Raw genomic sequence first — 20,413 nt, 5'->3', positions numbered from 1 at the left:
CGTGTGTAAATTAGAGTAGATGAAACAAAGTCGCCGTTTTTAAAGTGTTTATTATTATTATTATTATTTTAATGCTCGGAATTTTACAACTGAAATTAGGCCTACATCTATTAGCAGCATTTGGACTCCCCCAAGTGTTGACAGTTGGACTAAATTTGGCATTGCAGCATAGTTTAGTTTTTTGTTTATTAATTTTTTGTTGTTGTTGCGACCAAATCACGTTAGACGCCAAATAAACCTTTGAACGAAACCAGATGTGTAGCATGTCCCATAATAAGTTTTATCAAATAGTCTACACAAGTTTGATAAACTGGTTGTTGCTGTGCAGTAGGCTAGGCTACATCTGTCAATGTGGCCCTGTTTTGATGTAGGCTTGTCTACTACTCAAACTTTGTTACCGTAATACGAATTTTTAATTTTATGTTTGGCTGTACAATATTTGGTGAATTATAATAATAATAATAATTTTTTTTTTTTTTTTTACATTGCTAAGAGGTTTATTTCTCAAATGTTGCACCATGTACACTGCAAAGTTGTGCCAAAGTTAATTTTATTTGTGCTTTCCAGTTGAATGTGAATCAAGGCCACCTTTTGGCTGCGTAATCACCGTTTCATCCTGTTTACCTTAATTTTAGATAAAGAACCTCGTACTCTGTGTGCCCCGCCTACTTTTAGAAGCTGAATTTAATTCAATGAAAAGGACAATTCACCATTTAAAGTTATTTTGCCTTTTGTTAATTAATGCCATGTGCTACTTGCCATTGCCGCCTTTTCAGACATTTCAGACCATTTGAAAACATTATTTATTTGCTCTGAAAATAAATTTTATTGCGTTCCAGTTCTCTTTTGAAACTGTTAGCTACACAAATAAACGCTATACAAATGATCTACCCATGTTTAATGTTACACTAAATCCTATTTATATAAAATAAATAAAACGGTCCGTTTACTTTACGCCTGTACTGTCGATTATTTGTCTTTCAGTGACTTTGTTTCAATTCTTTACTTTTGGTCGTTCTACTTAATGTATTAAAACACTTGTGGGCAGATCTTATAACTTTTTTCTAAATAATTATGAGTCTTTTTTAATTTTATTTACAATTTTTTTTTTTTTTTTTTGCTAAAATTTGAGGCAGTGGTGGTGATGCTCCTTTCACAATATGTATTTTTTTAAGGGGAGAATACACGACAATTGCAGACTTTATTAAAACATCCACTGCTGACAGATTTTAAATGCTAATATTCAAATAACCTTTAAGAGTTGCTTTTTCAGCTAAATAACTGTAATTTCATACTGAAGTAAATAGGTGATGAAAAGAAAATGCTTCTGTCAAATAAACTTGCCAGATATCCATTTGGAAAAAGAAGATGAGAACTTTTATTGTACATTCCCAGCTAAATTCAACAGACAACAACTTAAGTCAAGTACTTGCATTAGAAGTGTAGTTTTGAGGTTTACTGATTCGTGCATTCAGATGTCTGATCTATTTCCTGAAAATGTGAGGACATTGGATATGTAGCATCCTGGCGGATAGTATTTTAGACCATAGATCTTTTAAATACAATATATACTGAATCATTGTAAGCATGATATGATGATATGCAATGTTGTCTTTTTTTTAAATACCATGTCTCTGTAACACAACTCCAGTCAATAAAGTAAAACATTCATCCAGTAATAAAATTATGCATGAAAACAAACGTCTAAATCAGATAAAACATTTTTACCATTTATTTTAAATCACAGTCGCCTGAATGCAGCAGGAAAAATCTTTGGACTTCAGCATGGATTTAACACGTTCACTTGTGGCTCAACGTCAAGTGTCAATCAAATCGCTCCCCTTTTTTTAAATAAAGAAGCGTCCTTTTCTTCGCGCGCTATATCTGAAGTTTCAGTAAGTGTACAGCAGTGATACTAATTGAAAAAGTTTTACACCACTGTACACGTAAAGTAGGCTATATATACATATAATATTGCAGAATCAAATCTCCTACATATAGTTTTCATCCGTTTAATGCTGGTATTTTGTACACTGGCCTTTGCTTAGAATTATTGCATTTCAGATGTCCTGTACTTCACGTTAATCACTGTCTGATTTGTCGTCCTTTGTTGATGTGGCGTGATTGTATAGTCCCTGTGCCATCAGATGCAATGCAAGTGAGTTTTTGCTCCCCGTAGCTTTTTTAATCTTCGCTCTTTTGTTCTGAAACCAGATTTTGATTTGAGACTCGTTGAGGCCGAGTTCCTGGGCCAGAGCTTGTCTCCTCTGCTCAGTCAGGTAACGGTTATTCTGGAATTCGTTCTTGAGTCTCTGGAGTTGCTCGGCTGTGAAGGCTGTTCTTGGACGCTTGTCTTCCTTGGTTGGATTATTCTTCTTTGGTTTGCGCGATCTTGGTCCTGCATTTCAGAAAGTAACGAAAGAGATTACATTTTGCTCGTGCCGTAAATGCATAGCCTATAACCTATTAATGCTGTATCAGTAGCCTATTTTCAATATAATAATATCACTATTAAAAATAATACAACAATTAATAATGCTGTTTCAGTAATAGTGTTATTTCGAGTTACTCTTTGGATCAAGGATTCTTTCAGATCGAATCTTTCAGGGAGTCTGCTCTAGTTTTGACTATGGAAGCATGTAGTAGTGGTGGTGGTGGTGGTGGGGGTGGGGGTGGGGGTGACTGCCAGAAAGGAGGGGTGAAAGAGGCTTTCCCCTCTTTCTGTTACCATAGGAACTACATTTATAAGAGAACGTTTTTGTAAACTTGCTTTAAGAGTAGCACCGTTCAATGCTAGCATACTACTTACCCACTGCATATTCTATTTTTAGTTGATTCTTAGGTAGCCTACACCAGTGTACCCAAAGGTTCCGCGTGGTCTGAATGCTGACAATAGATTGATCGGCAGCCTATGAGATGAGCTCTTGCAAGCACCCAATTTTACACCTTTTATTTAGTTTAAGCCGAGTATGATTTCGATTGTAGACTGCAGTTATGATACAATATTAATATTTCCACGTTGTATAATCGAAAAATCAATTTAAGGAACCAATAAACGTACTCGCATCATGACAAGAGGGTTATAGGCTATGTCTTTTAAGTTAGTGCGACCTTTCCAAATATTCATCCCTATAGCTAACAAGGTTATTGTATAAAAACTTTGGTAAAATTATGTTCACAGACTGCATATTAGAAATGGGTTTAAGATGTATTCGCAAGATTATTGTAGAATATAATAATCAGAAGTTTAGTCGAGACAAAAAAACTTGCGTTGGCCACTTTTTCGGAAGGCCGTTTTGTGCGCAATTTGAACTTCATTTGAAATGAGTTCATTAGAAATGCTGTCTAAAATTGTCCCATTTTTTTCTATTTTATATGCCGGTACGTGCAGGTATAGCATATTTATTTCAGAAGCTAGTTTTGAAGAGATCTGATTTAGCATTTAGCTTCTGTGGTGCGTCCAACTCCATTGTCAAAAATATGCTAATTAAATATCAACAAAGACATCGAAGTAACAATGGCGCAAAACTACCCTTTCCTTTTTTGAAAATAAAGGTAAAAATGTACCATAATTACCATTCCTAAAATTGTCAATTTTTTTTATCAGTTCTTCCTTTTCTTTAACAACTTAAATGTCAAATCAGATATAGCCTAAACGAAGGGGCATTGCACCGTATACGAAACTAACGTAGTTTTTTTGGGGTTTTCTACTGATTACATTACTGGCTACTACGCCTGTAAAATAATATTTAATAATAATCATAATTCTGATTATGGTCAAAATAATATTAAAAACAATAATAAAAAATATTATGAATAATTCTACACCATGTAGCCTATTATACAACAGCAGTAGCCTATTTTATATATTTAAAATGGGCCTATTTGTAAATATTAGATTTAAATGAATAATAATAATAATATCTTCGTAGTTATTCCTTTTAATTCAAAAGGATAGACTCCATAAAAGAAAACTCCCTGAGTCTTGGCGGGCCGTTTTACATTCATGAAGAACATTTGTTCTTCGTTTTCGTGCCCCCTTTCCATCGATACATTTCTGTGGTTTAGTGTTTTGTTTGCTCACATTCGAGTTAAAACACATGCGCACTTTTATAACGGGTAATAATTGAGTACATAAATTGAACTTTGAAGAGAAAATAAATTCTTACCTGATGAAGGTCTGTCTGAATATCTTGTGCAGTATACCCAAGCCGGCCAAAGCATTGGTTGTTTCGTCTGCGCAGCGTTACTTTGCGAGCAATCCGAATCTGAGCTTAAACATTGATCTCCAGTCTCTGCACGGGTTTTCAGAGGTTCGTCCGCGGTAATATCAGTTTTTTTAGACGCGCTCACAGGGTGAGGGCTCGAGGTTCCTTCCCCTGACACTGGAGCTCCTACCTGCCCTGATCCGGGAGCCGATGGACAGCGGTTCTCTCGTTCAACTATATTAATTTCGTCGCCCCTGGACCCTTCTTTCCTGCGACCAAAGTCTGGTCTCAAAATGTTGTCGATGTAAAAGTTGGTGATTCTGTGAGGGAGTAGGTTTCCAGGAGCCTGCAACAGGGGTAGAATAGCCCTATTGGACTCGTCGCCCGAATCCTGGCGCTCCACATCTCTGTTGCTATGATCATTTTCTTCCATAGTGAAACTCTCCAAATGTTCTTTTTAACCCCTTTCTCTCTCGCACACACACGTACGTTTGTGTTCCAGTTTTTGTGGTATATCTTCCTTTATTTCTTAGTTTCACTGCAAAGAGAAACAAACAAGAAAAAAGGACAAATCCTTTTTTTCTGATTCTTTTGTCGGTTAAATACGACGAAACCGCCTTGTGTGCGTAGAAAGAAAAAACATAGTTTTAGAAATTAATTCCACAGTGTGCCCCTTGCAATTGTCTTTATATCTACTTTGTAAAACATACAGTCAAATTTAATCTGTGCAGTATCAAAGCAGTAGACCTGCTCTAGTAAATAAGGAAACGCAAACTGGCTCTAGAATACTTTCACTACGGATTTTTGTTCTTATTTTTAATACGAGTCCCCCGGGTGACGTCGCAGTCCGGTATCCTAGACACGTGCCTTTGACCAATAAATGGAGCGAAATTTTATCACATGACCCAGTGACTCTCTAGTAAATGACAGCACCCAACCTCGCCTTATTCTCAATACTTAAAGCGATAGTACTCTATTAGCTCAGAAGTGTTCAGCATCCCAATATTTTGCCTTTTCAAATCACTAACTACTGAAAAGATCAGCAAAAATCATTTGACAAACACATTTAGTTATTTGCCTGTATGTGGTAGCCTACCCCTCTCTTTTTGAGTAGTCTCGTAAAACTAAATGGTTTATAAATCGTACTGGGGGAGGGGTGTGTTCATTTTTACGCGTAATTCGGTGGTAGGTCACACACTGTCCAATTTCGTAATTCGGTAGACTTCTTATTCCACAGTAAGCATTGCTGTGCTATTTTTACGGTACAATCAATAATGTAAGTCTACACCGGTGTATTTAGGCCTGCATACGATAATGAACTAACTAATTACGCACTGCAACTCTCTATGGAGCGTCACTCAAAACAACTGTTATCATTTCCCATTCGTTTCCATGGCAGTTTTTAATGTTTTACATGCATAACGTTCCTCTTTATAGGCTAAAACAAACCGCCATCATTTGAAATGTTAGTAGGCTATGTGGTGTCCCCGTTTCTCTGGTTTATGTGTGTTTTGATGTGAATAGGGTATTTGTATCCAAAAATATTTCGTTAAATCAATCGCTTTTATTGTATCGTTATAACGGTTCGAAAAGACTTGTCGTGAATCGCCGAAAAGCAGTTCACTCCAGTAATTTTAAATGGGAGTAGCTTACGTGGCTGTGGTGCTTTAAAAGAAACCAGCGAAGCAAACCAACAGTGATCTTTGGAGCGTACATGGCGTCCTGGAGCGTCAAAATGAAACAAACGACCACTTTAGAAGTGAGCTTATTGGAAAGTTTCAGTACAGGTTTTTGGCCTTGGTGCAAATTAGATGGGCTAAAGGGGACTCATGGCCCATGGTATTTGGCTACAGAGTAGCTATTAGCAGAGCTAACGTATCACTCTCGTGCTCACTTTTTCGTCCCTGGAAAATCGTGGAATAATAAAGTCAACTTTTCGTTTTCATTTTCGACTTTACTGAGGGATCTTCGGCTTTATTTAATGACCGTAAGTTTAGATAAATCTATGTTTGCATATCCAAAGTCGTTGTTTAAAATAGACAGACACGTGCCTGTGACACAACCATTCTTGTGGTAACAGACACATTTATGAATATATAGATATGCAGTACGCAGTTTTCGAATGGAATGTTGACAGAATACTACTTGTTTAGAATCGTTGAACTTGGTACTGGTGGGACGTCTGAATGTTCAGTGTACACGGTGATCATTATGTGAGGTCACTGGCCACAAAAGAGCAGGGGTTTGGATAATAATAATAATAATTATTATTATTTATTTATTTATTTTCAAAGTGCAAGTCTTTAATTTCTGGGTACTTGTGTGTGTACCTGTGATCATTATAATTGCACTCGTAATGCTTACGTCTATGGCTATAGCCTACTAAAAGGCTCCTCAATTATCATATTCTCAAGTATTTTATATCTATCATAATTAACTTTTTAAACATATTTTAACTATTGCAGAGACCTTAGGGCGCTAGCAAAGTATGCCTTTGCTTTAAATGAAGGGCTCTTTCATAGACTATAGGTTTGTTTAAATTAGGCTACCTATCTCGCTATAGATTCTGTAGGCTACACAAAGACTCTATTAAGCTATAGTCTACTTATAAAGGCATGTTTGGGGGAAAAAAAAGTATTTTAGTTATGATAATAACATTGTTATGAGCAGGAGTGTCATAAGTGACATTAACTAGCCTATAGCTTAATGCAATCAAACGCCTACGCTCTCTCCAATTCCTGATTACAAGCTAGTGCAATGCCCCCTCTAAATCGTTTCAAAATATTTTCAAATGTTGACACATAAATAGGAAAAACAGTGAGAGTGAACAGTTTCTTCCGTATTATTTTTTATTTTTTCGGTTTACTGTTTTGTAAATGTGAGTTTAATATGATGTTTATAACATGAAACACTGTTTTGTAACGACAGGGCAAAGCTGGAGAAAAAACATTTAAGTTTTCCTTACAAATTAAAAGTCTTAATTATAAAGTAGGCCTAATTGTAAAGTAAAAGGTAAGCCTAAAATGTTTCTAAAAGCCCCTGTGCCCACATGTGACATTTTTCACTTTCCAAAACCAGTCATAACAAAGAAACGATAAAGAAACTCAAAACTTTTAAAAGCTGTCATATTGCGGCTCGGGGTAATTTGATGCACCATTTTTATCCTAGAGAAATCCTTGAGGATTAACACTCTTGAATCACGTTAGCTTCCTTATGGTGGTATGCAGCCCGCTAAAAATCAACCATTTAACAAAACAGGAAACAAAAGCTCGCGCGTAATGGCAACGGCTCAAGTTCAGGATAAGTCTTTTTATGAACATACTTTGAATCCTTATCATTATATATTACATGTCTTCATTATAATCTAAATTAATAATGGCTCAAGACCTATATTAAAAGTCGAACAAACATGTTCTAGTTCTTGTAGAGTGTTTCTGATTGTAGTAGGCCTATTCTAGAATTTCTAGTTCTTGTAGTATTAGCACTTCTCAGCATTATTTAGAATGCAGCCTGTTTGTGGGTTTCCGAAACTTTTCTCATTTCTGTTTTCTCCATTACAAAAGGTCTCGCGCAGAAGCAAAGAGGGATTTGTGAATGCGTGCAAGAGCTTTTGCCAGCTCACAGATCATAGAGCTCAGATCAGCACAGATGTGACCCAGTCAATGGATGTGATATCAGGCCTAGAACAATGCTGGGGTCACACGGGATCCCCCAGCTTCCTGTTGCCCTTTTGAAAACAAACTGAAGAAATAGGGGGAAAACCTTGAGGGACTCAGAGGATGAGGATAAAGGTTACTGACCATTTCCTGTTTGAGACTGTGGAACAGTGATACATATTCATATCACCATTATGTTGTGATGTTCCGTTTCTGAAGGTTTAAATGTTTTTGTATAAGTTGGGGCTTTTAAATCTGTTCATCATAGCTATGACGTTATATGCAAATTATGCTATCTTAAGTGGTAATAAAGTAGCTTGTCGGGGAAGGACGGTCTAAAATCCCAATTTTAAAGCATTAAGTGACTACTCAAATTAACCTAGCTACAAACTAGTGTTTGGTTATTTTCATGTGAATAATTTTGTTTTGAAATATTACCGAATCATTGACCTTTTCCTAGTGGGTGAATGATTCTAATTAATATCACATCGAATATGGAAGGAACAGACAATCTATGGCCTGAACCAGTTTAAAATATATATATATATATATATATATATATATATATATATATATATATATATATATGAGAATGAAGGGTTCAGATGCAAAAGCCTCTATAAGTGCCGTTTGAAATTTTCTTCTAAAATGAGCTGCTTTTTTTTTTTTTTTTTTTTTTTTGTGGTAGGCTCAGTAATTTCACCTTCATGGTAATGAATGGTTATTATTTTCATTGCCATTTAAGTGAAATAACTTGATAAAAATGATAAAAATGCTCATTTTAGAAGAAAATTTCAAACGGCACTTAGAGGCTTTTGCATCTGAACTCTTCATATATTATGACTAATATGTATTTCACATGTTCCGGGCTCTTTGGATAAGTTTGCATTATGACAATGCGACCTTCGTTGTAAGCAAATAACTTACAAAGCACTGTAAAGGCAACTCACATTAAAGAAAAAAAATCCCAAATGAAAACCACAGTCGATTCTCAGTTAGTTGGCCAACTTCAGATCTTCTTAAGCTTCGCGGGATGGAGCGGGAGGGGACAGCTGTTCGGTTCCCTCAGATATAAGCGACTTGTCTGTGCAACAGGTGTATACCGGATGCTGTTCCTTCAGTTCTCCAAATCTCACTTTACATCACTGTAATGTCGAAAACGGTCTCTTTGCGCAGAGTTCTCAATATGCTGTTTTGATTTGGGCTACTTTTTTGTTCAGCAAAGAAAAGTCATGTCAAACAAATCATATTTATATAATCTGTGCAAATCCTCCTCCTTCCTCAAGAGACCTTAAGACCCAACATGCCTTAAAGATATATACAAAGATCTTGACATTTTATGATCACAATTTCAGTTTAGCCGAAATTGTGGGACCATTTGCAATAAACATGAAAATGAATTATAATCTCTTCCATGTGTTTGTTGCAACACACCTTTTCTTGTGGATTTGCCTATGCCGCATGAGTTCGTTTTTTCTTTCTTTCTCTAATCAACAGCATCCATAAATTGTAATCTGATTGGCAAAGTAGGTATAATAAAATGCATATTATTTCCAAAATGTTTACACTTTTGAAAAAATAAATAAATAAAGGCCTATAGACCTCCGGAAGATTGGAAGAAAAACTGAGATCACAAGGTCTGGTTAAATCGTTCAATTAGTCTTACTTTTAAAACATCAAGTGTTTTGGGCAGAGCTTTGTAGGAAACATTGTAGAAAAGAAGTGCACAGGGTATAGGAGGTATAGATATAGATTTTATAGATATAGAGGCCTGTTACCATAGTTTTTGCTATAAAGCTTAATGTCTTTCGTGTCCCGCTGTTTTTATGAAAACATCATAAGGACTTTTAAATGACTGTCGAATAAAGAAACAAAGCATAAGGTCCATCTAAAATAATATTTTATAGTTTTTGAAACTAAAAGTTTTTTGTTGTTGTTGTTTTTTCACTTCACCATTGTCCGTGCCAGTATCGCCCTTTGTTTCCCTCAGAATCTTGTCGATTTGGATTTTTTTTTCTTTTGTAAAAAAATCGTGTGCATGTTTTTTGAAGAAATAAAGAGCAAGACGGAGATAAAGGGAAGCGTGAAAAGAGCGTAAGAGTAAAACTGGGCGCCCCGAAATCCTTTCTCGTTATTGTTTTGTAAAAGTTTGTCATTGTGAATCTGAGGTCAGGCATAACCGACTGCTGCACAATAGCGTCAACGCTTTGTGAGCACATAAAATAGAAAGTTCCAGCCAGTCAGAAAGCTGTGTTTTTGTTACGTTCTCTCTTCCTCAAGTTTAAAGTCATAAAAATATGTGACATTTACATGAAGCTCTATTACAACAAACGTTTTCGGATTTTCACTATTCGTCTTGACAGTCGTTTGATCTCAAAAGCCACTGCTCTTGACTGACAGCGTGATACATGTGCATCTTATGCTATAGACTCCTTCTGCAGCTCGAACATCTATATTAATGTATTTCAGATCAATATTCAAAAAAGCTCACAAGGAGAGGAAATGCTCTGTCTCCTTCACCCCCCTCGTTCGTTTTGTTCTGTATAGACTACAATAATGACTGACCCAGATGCTAATAATATCGGTGAAAGGACTCAGCGAGTCTCAATGGGGAGGAAATGACATGGTCATGTCATTCATACAACATCACACCAGTGCCATTCTATGACACGAAGCCTCTGACAAACATTTCGATTTCACCTAGAGACCACCAGAACAAACCGACTGAGTAGCTTCAAAAGTTCGTAAGTTTTTCTTATTTATTTTTTCATGTTTTTAATTGGTTAGGCTAGTTGTTAAAGCAAAAAAAAAAAGTTTAAACAACTCTTGTGCAACTCGTAGCCTATAAAGTGGGGAGAAATCTGTTTTCTTATTTTTAAAGCTAAATTGGCAAAATAATAATGTATATTTACGTCCATTACAGTGAGAGAAAGTATTTTAATAGGGATAGGTCATGGCTTAGGGCTCAGTGTACTTGATCTGTGGATTACATTAGCCTATTCATGATGTCATTGTGAAGAGATATTTCCCACTGAGAGAACTATGTTTGACGTAATAATTCATATGCTGTTAACTTTAACAAAACAACATTAACACGAATTTAAAAAAGCACCACATTCGAAATGTGGCAGAATATTCCCTATTTATGACTTTATGTCTTTAATTAGGTTAATTGCATTTTAATGTCCAACTCTTGATAAAATTTGGTAGTTATTCATTGCTTTTTGATGTTGGTTAATCTGCAGCTCTTTTGCTCGTCGTGTAATATTGTTGAACCCACATACTGTAATCATTATATCGAACAAAATAATATAATATTTAGGTTTGTATAAATATTTTTATACCGTGTATTGAACTAATTATGCAATAAAAAGTAAAACATCAACAGTAAAATAATATTTCACCTAATTTACCTGAGTGTATGGGATGCCATGCAAGGTTTGGAAGTGTCAGAATGTCATTTGGGACGAGACTTTAATTGGATGTTGCACTGTGACATCACAAACCACCATTAAAGTAACCCCAGTGGTCTAAATCTCGTTTAAAAAAAAAAAATGCTGCATGGCTGGAGGAGCTCTATTCAGCCATTTTGGTCTGAAATTTTCTTTAACTTTGACAGATAAACCATGTCTCTGCTGTGGTGCCATGTCCCTTGTGCCAGGAGTGAAGGGCTCAGAAAACACGCACAAGCAGTTACACAGTTCAGAATAACAGTTGTATGTCGTTAGGATTATTATTATTATGAATCAGATCATGTGCTATTTAGCTGCAGTCCTGCGTTAAGACAATGCTGGCCTTATCCTCAGTTACGTCTGTTGATGTTGAAGTTTTAATAAATAAATAAAACACTGGACATCTCTTGGGAAGGATTCTTGAAGCATCATGCTGCAACAGGCAAAACAAAAAGCGACGACACACCAATAATTATTTTCCTTGTGACATTTGTTATCTGGGTGAGTTTAATAATTACTTCTGGTCCTTCCTTTAAATAATTCCTCAAAGATATGAAGCCGTTTGATTATCTGTCTCCAGCGTACCAAAATTACAAGGTATAAAATACATTTTCATCTCCTTCACGATTAATCTTTATTTAAACTTTCATCAAATTTTCCGAGATCACCAAACCTCATTACACCTAATGTTTAAAGTGTATGCAAAACGGTGTCACTTGTAATACCATATGCATTTAAATTGGATATTAAGCGTGCGAATGAAATTAAACTTATCACTCAGATGTAAAATAACCCTGTAAAACAATGTTGATGACAGGTGTTGTCGCAAAAGTTCCACATCACTGATTTATTCATCCAAAAGACGACAGCTACACAGATCTTATGTTTGTTTTATCATGGGAATTAATAAAAATTTTTAAAAAACTTTATAAAGTTTAGGTTTTCAATTTTCCGTGTTTTTTTAATAGGCTGCTATTATTATTTTGCTGCGCTTTGTCTTCAGCAATGAATCGTGTTCAAATCAAGAATTATTTTTTTAAGATTTTGAGTTCTTGATGGTCTTGATTCTTTGGAGATTTAAAATGTTTTGCTTAATGTTATGTTTATACGTTTTTCATTCTTCCGAAAACTGAATTCTGGGCTCTTAAAGAGCCAGAACATAGATGTGTGATTGTATTTGTGTAGATGTATTTTAAAATTTCGTCCCAGAATGTTTTTCATTCATAAAAATATCCTCATATGGTATCAGATTGAAACGCCCTTTATTGTTCTAGCCAAACATTTATTAAATAAAATCTGTTCTGTTCCTTCTGTTTTTCCCCAAATTTATTTTATTTCAGTAGCTACTCCACATTTCTTCCATTTTACTGAACGTTTACAAATTGTAACTTTTGATAGAAAGTTAGTTTTAAAAAATCAAGGATTTAAAGTTTGCTTTTCAGCCTAATTAACGTGATTAGACACCGTAACTTCAGTGACTTGAGCATGATATTTGCCAGCTGCAGGGAAACGCATCAGCGGTGCGTCGGCTTCATTTTCCTTTGTTTTAAACTGACATTATGCATTTAGGGATGTAGCCATGTTCATTGGTGGTTCACGACCATATGGGTCGATGTTCTCATCTGTAAAACCCCAACTCTCAAATTATGCTGCGTTCTGAATCCGACTTCGTGGCTGTTTTTGCAGTCCAGGAAAAAAAGAAAATATGTGATGGCACTATTAGGCAATTAAAGTAAATAGTCGTGACATTATAAAGACTCATTTCCATGAATTTCACCTGTTAGTTTTACACGATGTCAAAAAATGTCAAACTTGGACAAATGTTGCAAGTTCCGTTCTGTGCCTTTGTGTCAGTACCAAATGTGCACTAGACTAGAACGTTTTGAAAATTCGAACTGGAATTAAAATTTAAACGTGGACGGTCGAGAATAATCGCACAAAAACATTCGAATTCGTCTTTCTCGCATGAGATCGGTGACCTGTACAGTAACTATATCACTTTGTTTTATCAGTTCTGGAATAACGTTGAGATTCAGCTGTTTACAAAGAAAAGGAGACCTTTTCACCCTACTTTAGGTAGTGCCACCCGCTCAAGGCATGACTGAAATGTGAGCTATGGAGAGGTGCACTGAGGGACAGGGATGTATCTTACTTATTAAAGGCTCAGCGGAGCTGAACGCGCTCTTTAGACTGCTCTCTTATGAGACGTAAGGCCCTTAAGCTCTTTAAGAACCCTCTCAATTGAGGATTTGGGTAATGGCCCTCTGCAAATGTTTTACTGACAAAAAACTCTAAAATGTTGCCAGCTGTTTTTATTATTTTAGCGTAGAAAGAGTTCTTGCGTTGTTTAATATGTTGGTTTTTACTTAATTTTTTTTTTTTAAATTAGTGTCAAGTCTTTAAAAAAAATGTGTGTTAAGGAAAGTATATCTTATAGTTCCTTTAACCGTTTCTCATGTCTTTCACAATTTTAGTTTTTATTTATTTATTTTGCCTTCATTCATTCCTTTTAAATGATCCTGCATTGTGGCAAATGCTTTTTTTTTTTTTTTACAAGAACAAATATTCCATAGCCTCTCAATTAATATGAACTAATTAAAGCTTACATGCATAATAATTAGCAAAATGCTGTTTAAAATAGTTTTAGATTGATTAAATGGCTTTTGATTTTAATTGTGTATCGAATTAGGACAAGTTGCTCCAGATGGTCTTCTCTGACAATGATTTCTTTTCTGTGTGATGCTTTTCCAAATCATCCTAAGTTTGACACTCAGCAGGACATTATGATTCTTGACCTTGACCTTACATGGAGTCATTTTTGTAGGTCAAAACCAGCATAATACCTTACACTCTGGGTATGATAATCTCACTCATCAACTTGAAGTATGTTGTTCTTAGGGATGACTGCCCTAATTAAAAACGTTGCCCCGTTTTTTCATTTAACTCTACTTATTAACTCCCAATGTAAGTACTACTGTAAATCAACCCAAGGGGCATTTTTGTTAAAGGCACTGCTAAGAAAAAAGTCTGTTCCAGCAGGTCACTCTTTGGTTTTCAATTAATGTCATATTATTAAAGTATAATAGTCCTAATGATATGATCTCAATTTCTTTGGGGAGCAAGCCCTTAATTTAATTTTCAAAAACTGTTGAACCTCAAGACCCTGTATAGTTTTTCCTTGTGATGTTTAAATTCTTTTTCAGTTTTTTAAGAAAAAGAGAAAGTTTTCATATCTAACCAGATATTTTTTATATGTGTGTGTGTGCAAAAAAGCAATTAATAATAAAAAGAGAAAAGAGAGACTCATTTGCCATCATAGCTTTTTTTATAAGCTCTTTGTGCGGTGACATACGTGAACTTAAATGAAAATCACAGTGTCACTTAAAAAGAAAGAGAAAAAGGCTCTGACCCACTCATTATAATTATTGTATTAAAAAAAAAACATAATAATGGTTGGCTAGTTATCATTAGGGCAGACTGAGAATTTCAAGACACAACATTGCTAAACTGACCTAATGGCTCATAATTGCTATGGATCGTAATCCCTTTAATTTATTTGAATTAATTATTTTGTAGCTCATTCTTTGTAGTTTCTCACTGCTGTATTGTGAGAAATGGAAGACAGCTCTGTAAGAATTAGTAATTAGTATAGATTCATTATCTTGTGTTTTTTACAATATTTAAACATTTTCAACGGTAAGACCAAATTGTGCACGTATATTTATTTATTTAGTTATTTTTATTTATACCCACTCCTTATATTATGTTGTATTATGCTATGTTATATTAGTGGTGGAACTCTTTTCATTTGGCCTCATGAATTAGAGAGACAATCTCAAATCTGCACACACGAATGGTGACACCTCTGCACTCCTGGCATGTCAGAAGGCAGCCTGGTCTCCTGGTGGGGTGTCTGTCTCTGTCTCTCTGTGATCTCCTATATACCCTGCAGTGACTCAAGCACCCCTACCAGGCATCGCCCCCGCTGAGCCCCTCCTGGCTTTAACCCCACTTAATTACCAGATTGGGCTACAGACACCCGTACTGTACCCCAGATTCCCTGCGTCAAACACCATTGTTCCCTAAGTCTATGGGTTCAACAATAGATCTATCAAAACTTGGAGGGGATCAAAAGTTCAGAGATGTCTTATGATGTATGTCGTGTATGACAGGATATCCATTCATGTGTCCATTGGCATACTAATGCCATTGTACTGATGCTGTGTGCAGGAGGTGAACAGCAGGAGCAGAGAAAGTATGGTGTGTTACTTTTTCAGTATTATAAAATGGGAAATACCTTTTGTTTCATGCAACTATAGTTTCTAATTTCCCAATAATGCCAACTATGATGAGCTCAAACTTATGGAATGCCTTGTTGGGGGTATTTCAAACTTTAAAGAAGAGCAATACACTGCACATAAGAATAAAAGAGGATGGGGAGGTCATCAACTTGGTTCACTCCAGCAGAGGTTTCTAACAGGCTCGTTATCTCTGTAGGTAAGCTAATGTAGCAGAGGTAGTACACTGCTCGGGATGTGCGATCTGTTAAGTTTGTAGCTTTTCTTAAAAAGCTATTCAGGGTGGGAAAATCTGGCAGAGCTCCCAGAAATCTCTGAGCGAAAGGTTAACTGTCAGTATCCCAGCAGGCAGGAATGGCCGCCTCTCAGGAGGGACTTGCCCAGGAGGAGAAGAGAGGGCCACTTGCTTTTGAGACTGACAGTGTGCAAATAGATAGAACAGTGTCTGGCCTGTGAGGGGTGGGACAGGGGAAATGGGAGGGATGCGGGCAATGGTGTTTCACAGCAATGACATTCAGACACACGTCATTTCCATAGCGCCACAGTTTCTGAATAAAATATATTCAAATTTACTGACAAGCATGATGTTTACAGAATGAAATGCACAGATGTAAATGTTTCGCAAAACATTGGGAAAAATTCTAGAAAATGTGTGTATATATGGCAAAAATGTATATGGCTTTTGCAAAATAAAAATAATTAAATAAGAATAGTAAGTAATGGAGCAAGTAAAAAAAAAATTATTTTGGCCCTTTTGGCATTTGAATATTTAGAATTTGAGTACTCTAAAATACTTATTTTTCTATTTCTTTTTTAGGTCAGATAACTTTCACATCTCTGGTAAATCACAAGCATGCACTTACATATTTGAACCAGAGGTTGTAGGCATCACATGACATTTTCATCAGTTTTTAATTAAAGTCAATTTGATGTAATTGTTGTCTGTCAAATCCCCTGATACACCACTTGTTTTTATTGCTTTGTGTCTAGTTATTCAGGGTAATATCACATGAATGCCAAGAAATGAATATTTGATGGATAAATGCTTTAGGGATGAAAGTGGTTCTCTTCCAAGTCCAATTTTGCTGCATGCCTTTCTGATTTAAATGTTGTCAGAATATCATAAATCTCTCTTCTGTTTAGCAGTTGGTGATGCCAAAAGCAAAGTAATTAAGTAATACAGGATGTTGGTAAAGATTCCAAAATGTTAATGATATGTTTTAAAAAAGATATGCTATCACTAATAAATGGCACCAAATTAATAAAATAAAATAATAACATATTTAATTTTATCGTGTCGCTCATGTCACACTTTCAACATAAAGCTGATGGCAGCATATCAAGAGTTTAAATCAACATTTAGCAATCTGGTTGACTGAGATAATGTTTCAGTGGAGTGACTGAAGACAGAATACTGAATGCAGGCCTCCTGGTCTGAATGTGCCAACATGCTCATCCTCTGGCTCTGATATTGAAATGAAGAGACTCATTCCTCAGAGGGTGCAGTGCCTCTTTTCTACCCCCCGTTTTTTTGTTTTCGCACATAATTGGTTGGTGGTGGGTGGAGGCACAGATGCAAGGGATGGTGGGAGTTCCCATGATGCCGAGAATGGGCACCTCTGTATTCTGTCTGCAAACAGAGGCACAGAGTCCGGCCAATGACACCGGAATACATTTCCTTGAAGGTTACTGTGCTCATCCCAGCGGCAGTCTGGGCACACTGAGAGAGCTGGATGCATGCCAGCATCTCTGCTGTGCTCTAACAAGATAGAGAAAAGGAGGGAGTGAGAAAGAGAGTAACTTAAAGGGAGAGAGCAATGACAATGTATGTGTATTGATTACACTGATACCTTATTGCAGGAGGCATCACCATTTAATTTGATAAGATAAGCCTGTAAAGATATAAATGAAAAGGTGAAATGCTGTGAAGGGCTAGTTTTTATATGGTCCCTCTGAGAAACTGTGAAGACAATACTTTGATTTAGTTTTTTTCATAGGAATATTTGTCTTTTAAGAAATATCTCTGAAACAGCAAAAACATATCTAAATAAATAAATAGTAAAGTGAATTTATTTTGTTATCTTAAAGCTTCCACTACATTGTAGCCTACAAAACAACGAGCCTATAGGAACAATTAAGGACTACATCCATACGATTTTACAGTAACATTAATGGGACGTTCTCTGAGGTCAGTTCCACTACATTTAACAGTTGCTTATGTATGAAATGAGAGAGAGTGAATTTGCGGTAGGCCTACGATAGGAGCGAAATTAGCGCAAGTCAACCCGATCTCATGATATAAATAGCGTATAAATAGCACACCAAATAAAAACAAACTCTTGGTAGGCTATTGATATGCAAAACTCGATTTTGGCGTGTATATGCTACGCAATGGGTAGGATTAGGATTGTGGGGTAGATGCTTATCATATGTAGGCCTACGCTAAAACTGCTTATCATATGCACGTCAACAAATTTCGTATCATATGCACGCGAAAACTGCGTATTATACGCACGCCAAACACGTGCGTATCATATGCACTCCCAAGTCAATTTTTGCGTATCAGTACCACGAGTTTTTGTTTTCATTTGGCGTACTATTTATACGCATTTTCATGAGACCGGGCTCCGCAAGTTTTACGTAGCAAATGAGCGGAGTGATACCCTGTGTCCCAATGTGCATACTATCCACGCTATCTGCCCTAAATAGTATTGAAAATGACTAAAATCACATAGAACTTAGGATGGATAGTATGCACATTGGCACGCAGGCATAGCCTATACCGCGTCGCTTTGACAGTGACGAATATTACGAAATCTCAGCAATATGGCGCGATTGACCAATCAGAATTGAATATTCAAAAGAACGCGTAAGGTGCCGTCACATTTACCTTTGAAAGTTGGCGAAATCCATTTCAGTAAGAATCCGAACGTTATGGAGTTTCGCGTGAGGGCCAGACTTCGCTCATGTAGCCTACAAGTTGATCGCGAGAATAAGCGGCTCTGGCCAACAGGAAATGTACTTGGTTTGAAAGTGACTTTCGTGTCATGCTTCATCCATCGCTTATTGACAAGAAGGCTTATTACCTTTTTAGTTGGCAAAATGTCGCTGAAATATCGAGGGTGAAGTCTCCGAACAAAAGAGGGCATTTCTAAATTTGTGGGTATTTTTCAAACTAGTGGGTGTTTCTAAATCATGCGATGAAAATAATGGTTCTAACCTGATCCACCCTGAACACAACTGTTAGGCTACTGTATGGTTTTTGAAAGAATATTGGTTGTTGTTTAAAACATACAGAGATTCAAAAATGTTAAGCACCCTTTTTTTCTTTTCTTCGGGCTTTTTCAGGTAAATTGGGACACACATTTTTATCTGGTCTGTGCTTACAAAATGCTATTTCCTATAGCAGGACATTGTAGAAAATAATAGAATTTAAAAGAATAACTTCATAAAAATAGACATAGCCTACTAGTGGATTGTGCTATTGACTGTGAACTCTTAACTACCTCTTATTGAATTAAAACACTTCAACAGATGCATACATTTAAAGAATTATTAAAGCACTCTTAACAGAAGTACAAATGTAAGCATTTAAAACACTCTAACAGAAGGACCAAAACAAAGAATTGAATCACTTAAACAGAAATGCAGTGTAGTGTAAAAATGCGATTTCATGAATGATGTGCCTGCTCCTGTGTGTGTACTATAAGTGTTTGTATCCAACTGTGTGCTTGTGTTTGTGTGTGTGTGTGTGTGTGTGTGTGTGTGTGTGTGAGACATGCTTTCATAATTGTGTGTGTAACACATGCTTTCATATTTGTGTGTTTATGTTTTATGTGTAAGTATATGGGTGAGAGCAGGCATGTGTTTGTTTACAAGCACTTTTTATACACAATTTAATATTCACAAATTTCTATTCTTATTTTTTTCTTACCTTTCTTCTGCCTATACAGTTTGTGACATTTAAATATATATATTTTTTTTGTCACATTAAGCAATGTATTATCTTTTAATTTATAGGATGTCCCACTTTAGCTGAATGCCACTGTCCCAATTTATCTAACATGTTCAGGTAATTTGGGACAGTAACAAAACTTAATTGTGACCCTGGACCACAAAACCAGTCTTAAGTCGCTGGGGTATATTTGTAGCAATAGCCAAAAATACACCATATGGGTCAAAATTATCATTTTTTCTTTTATGTCAAAAATCAGCTTAGAACTTCATTTGGACAACTTAAAAGGCAATTTTCTCAATATTTCTTTTTTTTTTTTGCACCCTCAGATTCCAGATTTTCAAATAGTTGTATCTCGGCCAAATATTGTCCGATCCGAACAAACCATACATCAATGGAATGCTTATTTATTCAGCTTTCAGATACTGTATAAATCTCAGTTTTGAAAAATTTACACTCAAGACTGGTTTTGTGGTCCAGGGTCACAATTCTTACAAAAAATAAATAAAATAGAACTTTTAGAAAAAGAAACTGAATGATCACATGAACACATGTAATTCAAATTTATATCATCAGTTGAAATACTGTTTATATTAGAATTTAAACCTTATACAATTTTAATAGACATAAACCATGTACTGGCACTTAACATGTACTTTCTCAGACCTTCCAATATTTTAGTTTTTACCACGCCCATGTGATTTACATTTGACTAATCAAATGTTGATATTCAAATTATATTGAATTTTTTTTTTTTTAATTTAAAAAGCAGCACAACACCAAAACCTTATTTGTCCCACATTAGCTGATGTCTCACTTTTGCTTACGTCACCCTATATATATA

At 35.8% G+C, this 20,413-nt stretch overlaps 1 protein-coding gene and 1 long non-coding RNA gene across 3 annotated transcripts; both read right to left on the bottom strand.

The window, feature by feature from the left end:
- Window positions 1-1,232: 1,232 nt before the first annotated feature.
- Window positions 1,233-4,981, bottom strand: en2b (engrailed homeobox 2b). Its single transcript, XM_058754478.1, has 2 exons — window positions 4,170-4,981; window positions 1,233-2,398 (listed from the first exon to the last, which is right to left on the bottom strand). Exons 1-2 carry the CDS (start codon window positions 4,639-4,641, stop codon window positions 2,082-2,084), a joined length of 789 nt encoding a protein of 262 aa, XP_058610461.1. The 5' UTR covers window positions 4,642-4,981; the 3' UTR covers window positions 1,233-2,081.
- Window positions 4,982-15,032: 10,051 nt separating this feature from the next.
- On the bottom strand, window positions 15,033-18,742 carry LOC131527400 (uncharacterized). Of its 2 annotated transcripts, XR_009267646.1 has the most exons (4): window positions 18,701-18,742; window positions 18,505-18,616; window positions 17,465-17,506; window positions 15,033-17,373 (listed from the first exon to the last, which is right to left on the bottom strand). It is a non-coding gene; the product is annotated as an uncharacterized LOC131527400 (long non-coding RNA). The 2 variants fall into 2 exon arrangements; XR_009267645.1 differs by lacking the exon at window positions 18,701-18,742 and having other exon boundaries at window positions 18,505-18,646.
- Between the last annotated feature and the right edge of the window lie 1,671 nt (window positions 18,743-20,413).

Source organism: Onychostoma macrolepis, chromosome 02, assembly GCF_012432095.1.
Source record: "Onychostoma macrolepis isolate SWU-2019 chromosome 02, ASM1243209v1, whole genome shotgun sequence".
NCBI lineage: Eukaryota > Metazoa > Chordata > Actinopteri > Cypriniformes > Cyprinidae > Onychostoma > Onychostoma macrolepis.
The sequence above is the reverse complement of the archived record's forward strand: the minus strand, read 5'-3'. Positions and strand labels throughout refer to the sequence as shown.

What these genes read in the sequence shown, in the direction of transcription:
- en2b (XM_058754478.1), bottom strand. Translation starts at nt 4,641, where the DNA reads ATGGAAGAAAATGATCATAGCAACAGAGATGTGGAGCGCCAGGATTCG. An exon ending in TTCAGACAGACCTTCATCAG is followed by an intron (nt 2,399 to 4,169) that starts GTAAGAATTTAT and finishes TCTGAAATGCAG; the next exon opens with GACCAAGATCGCGCAAACCA.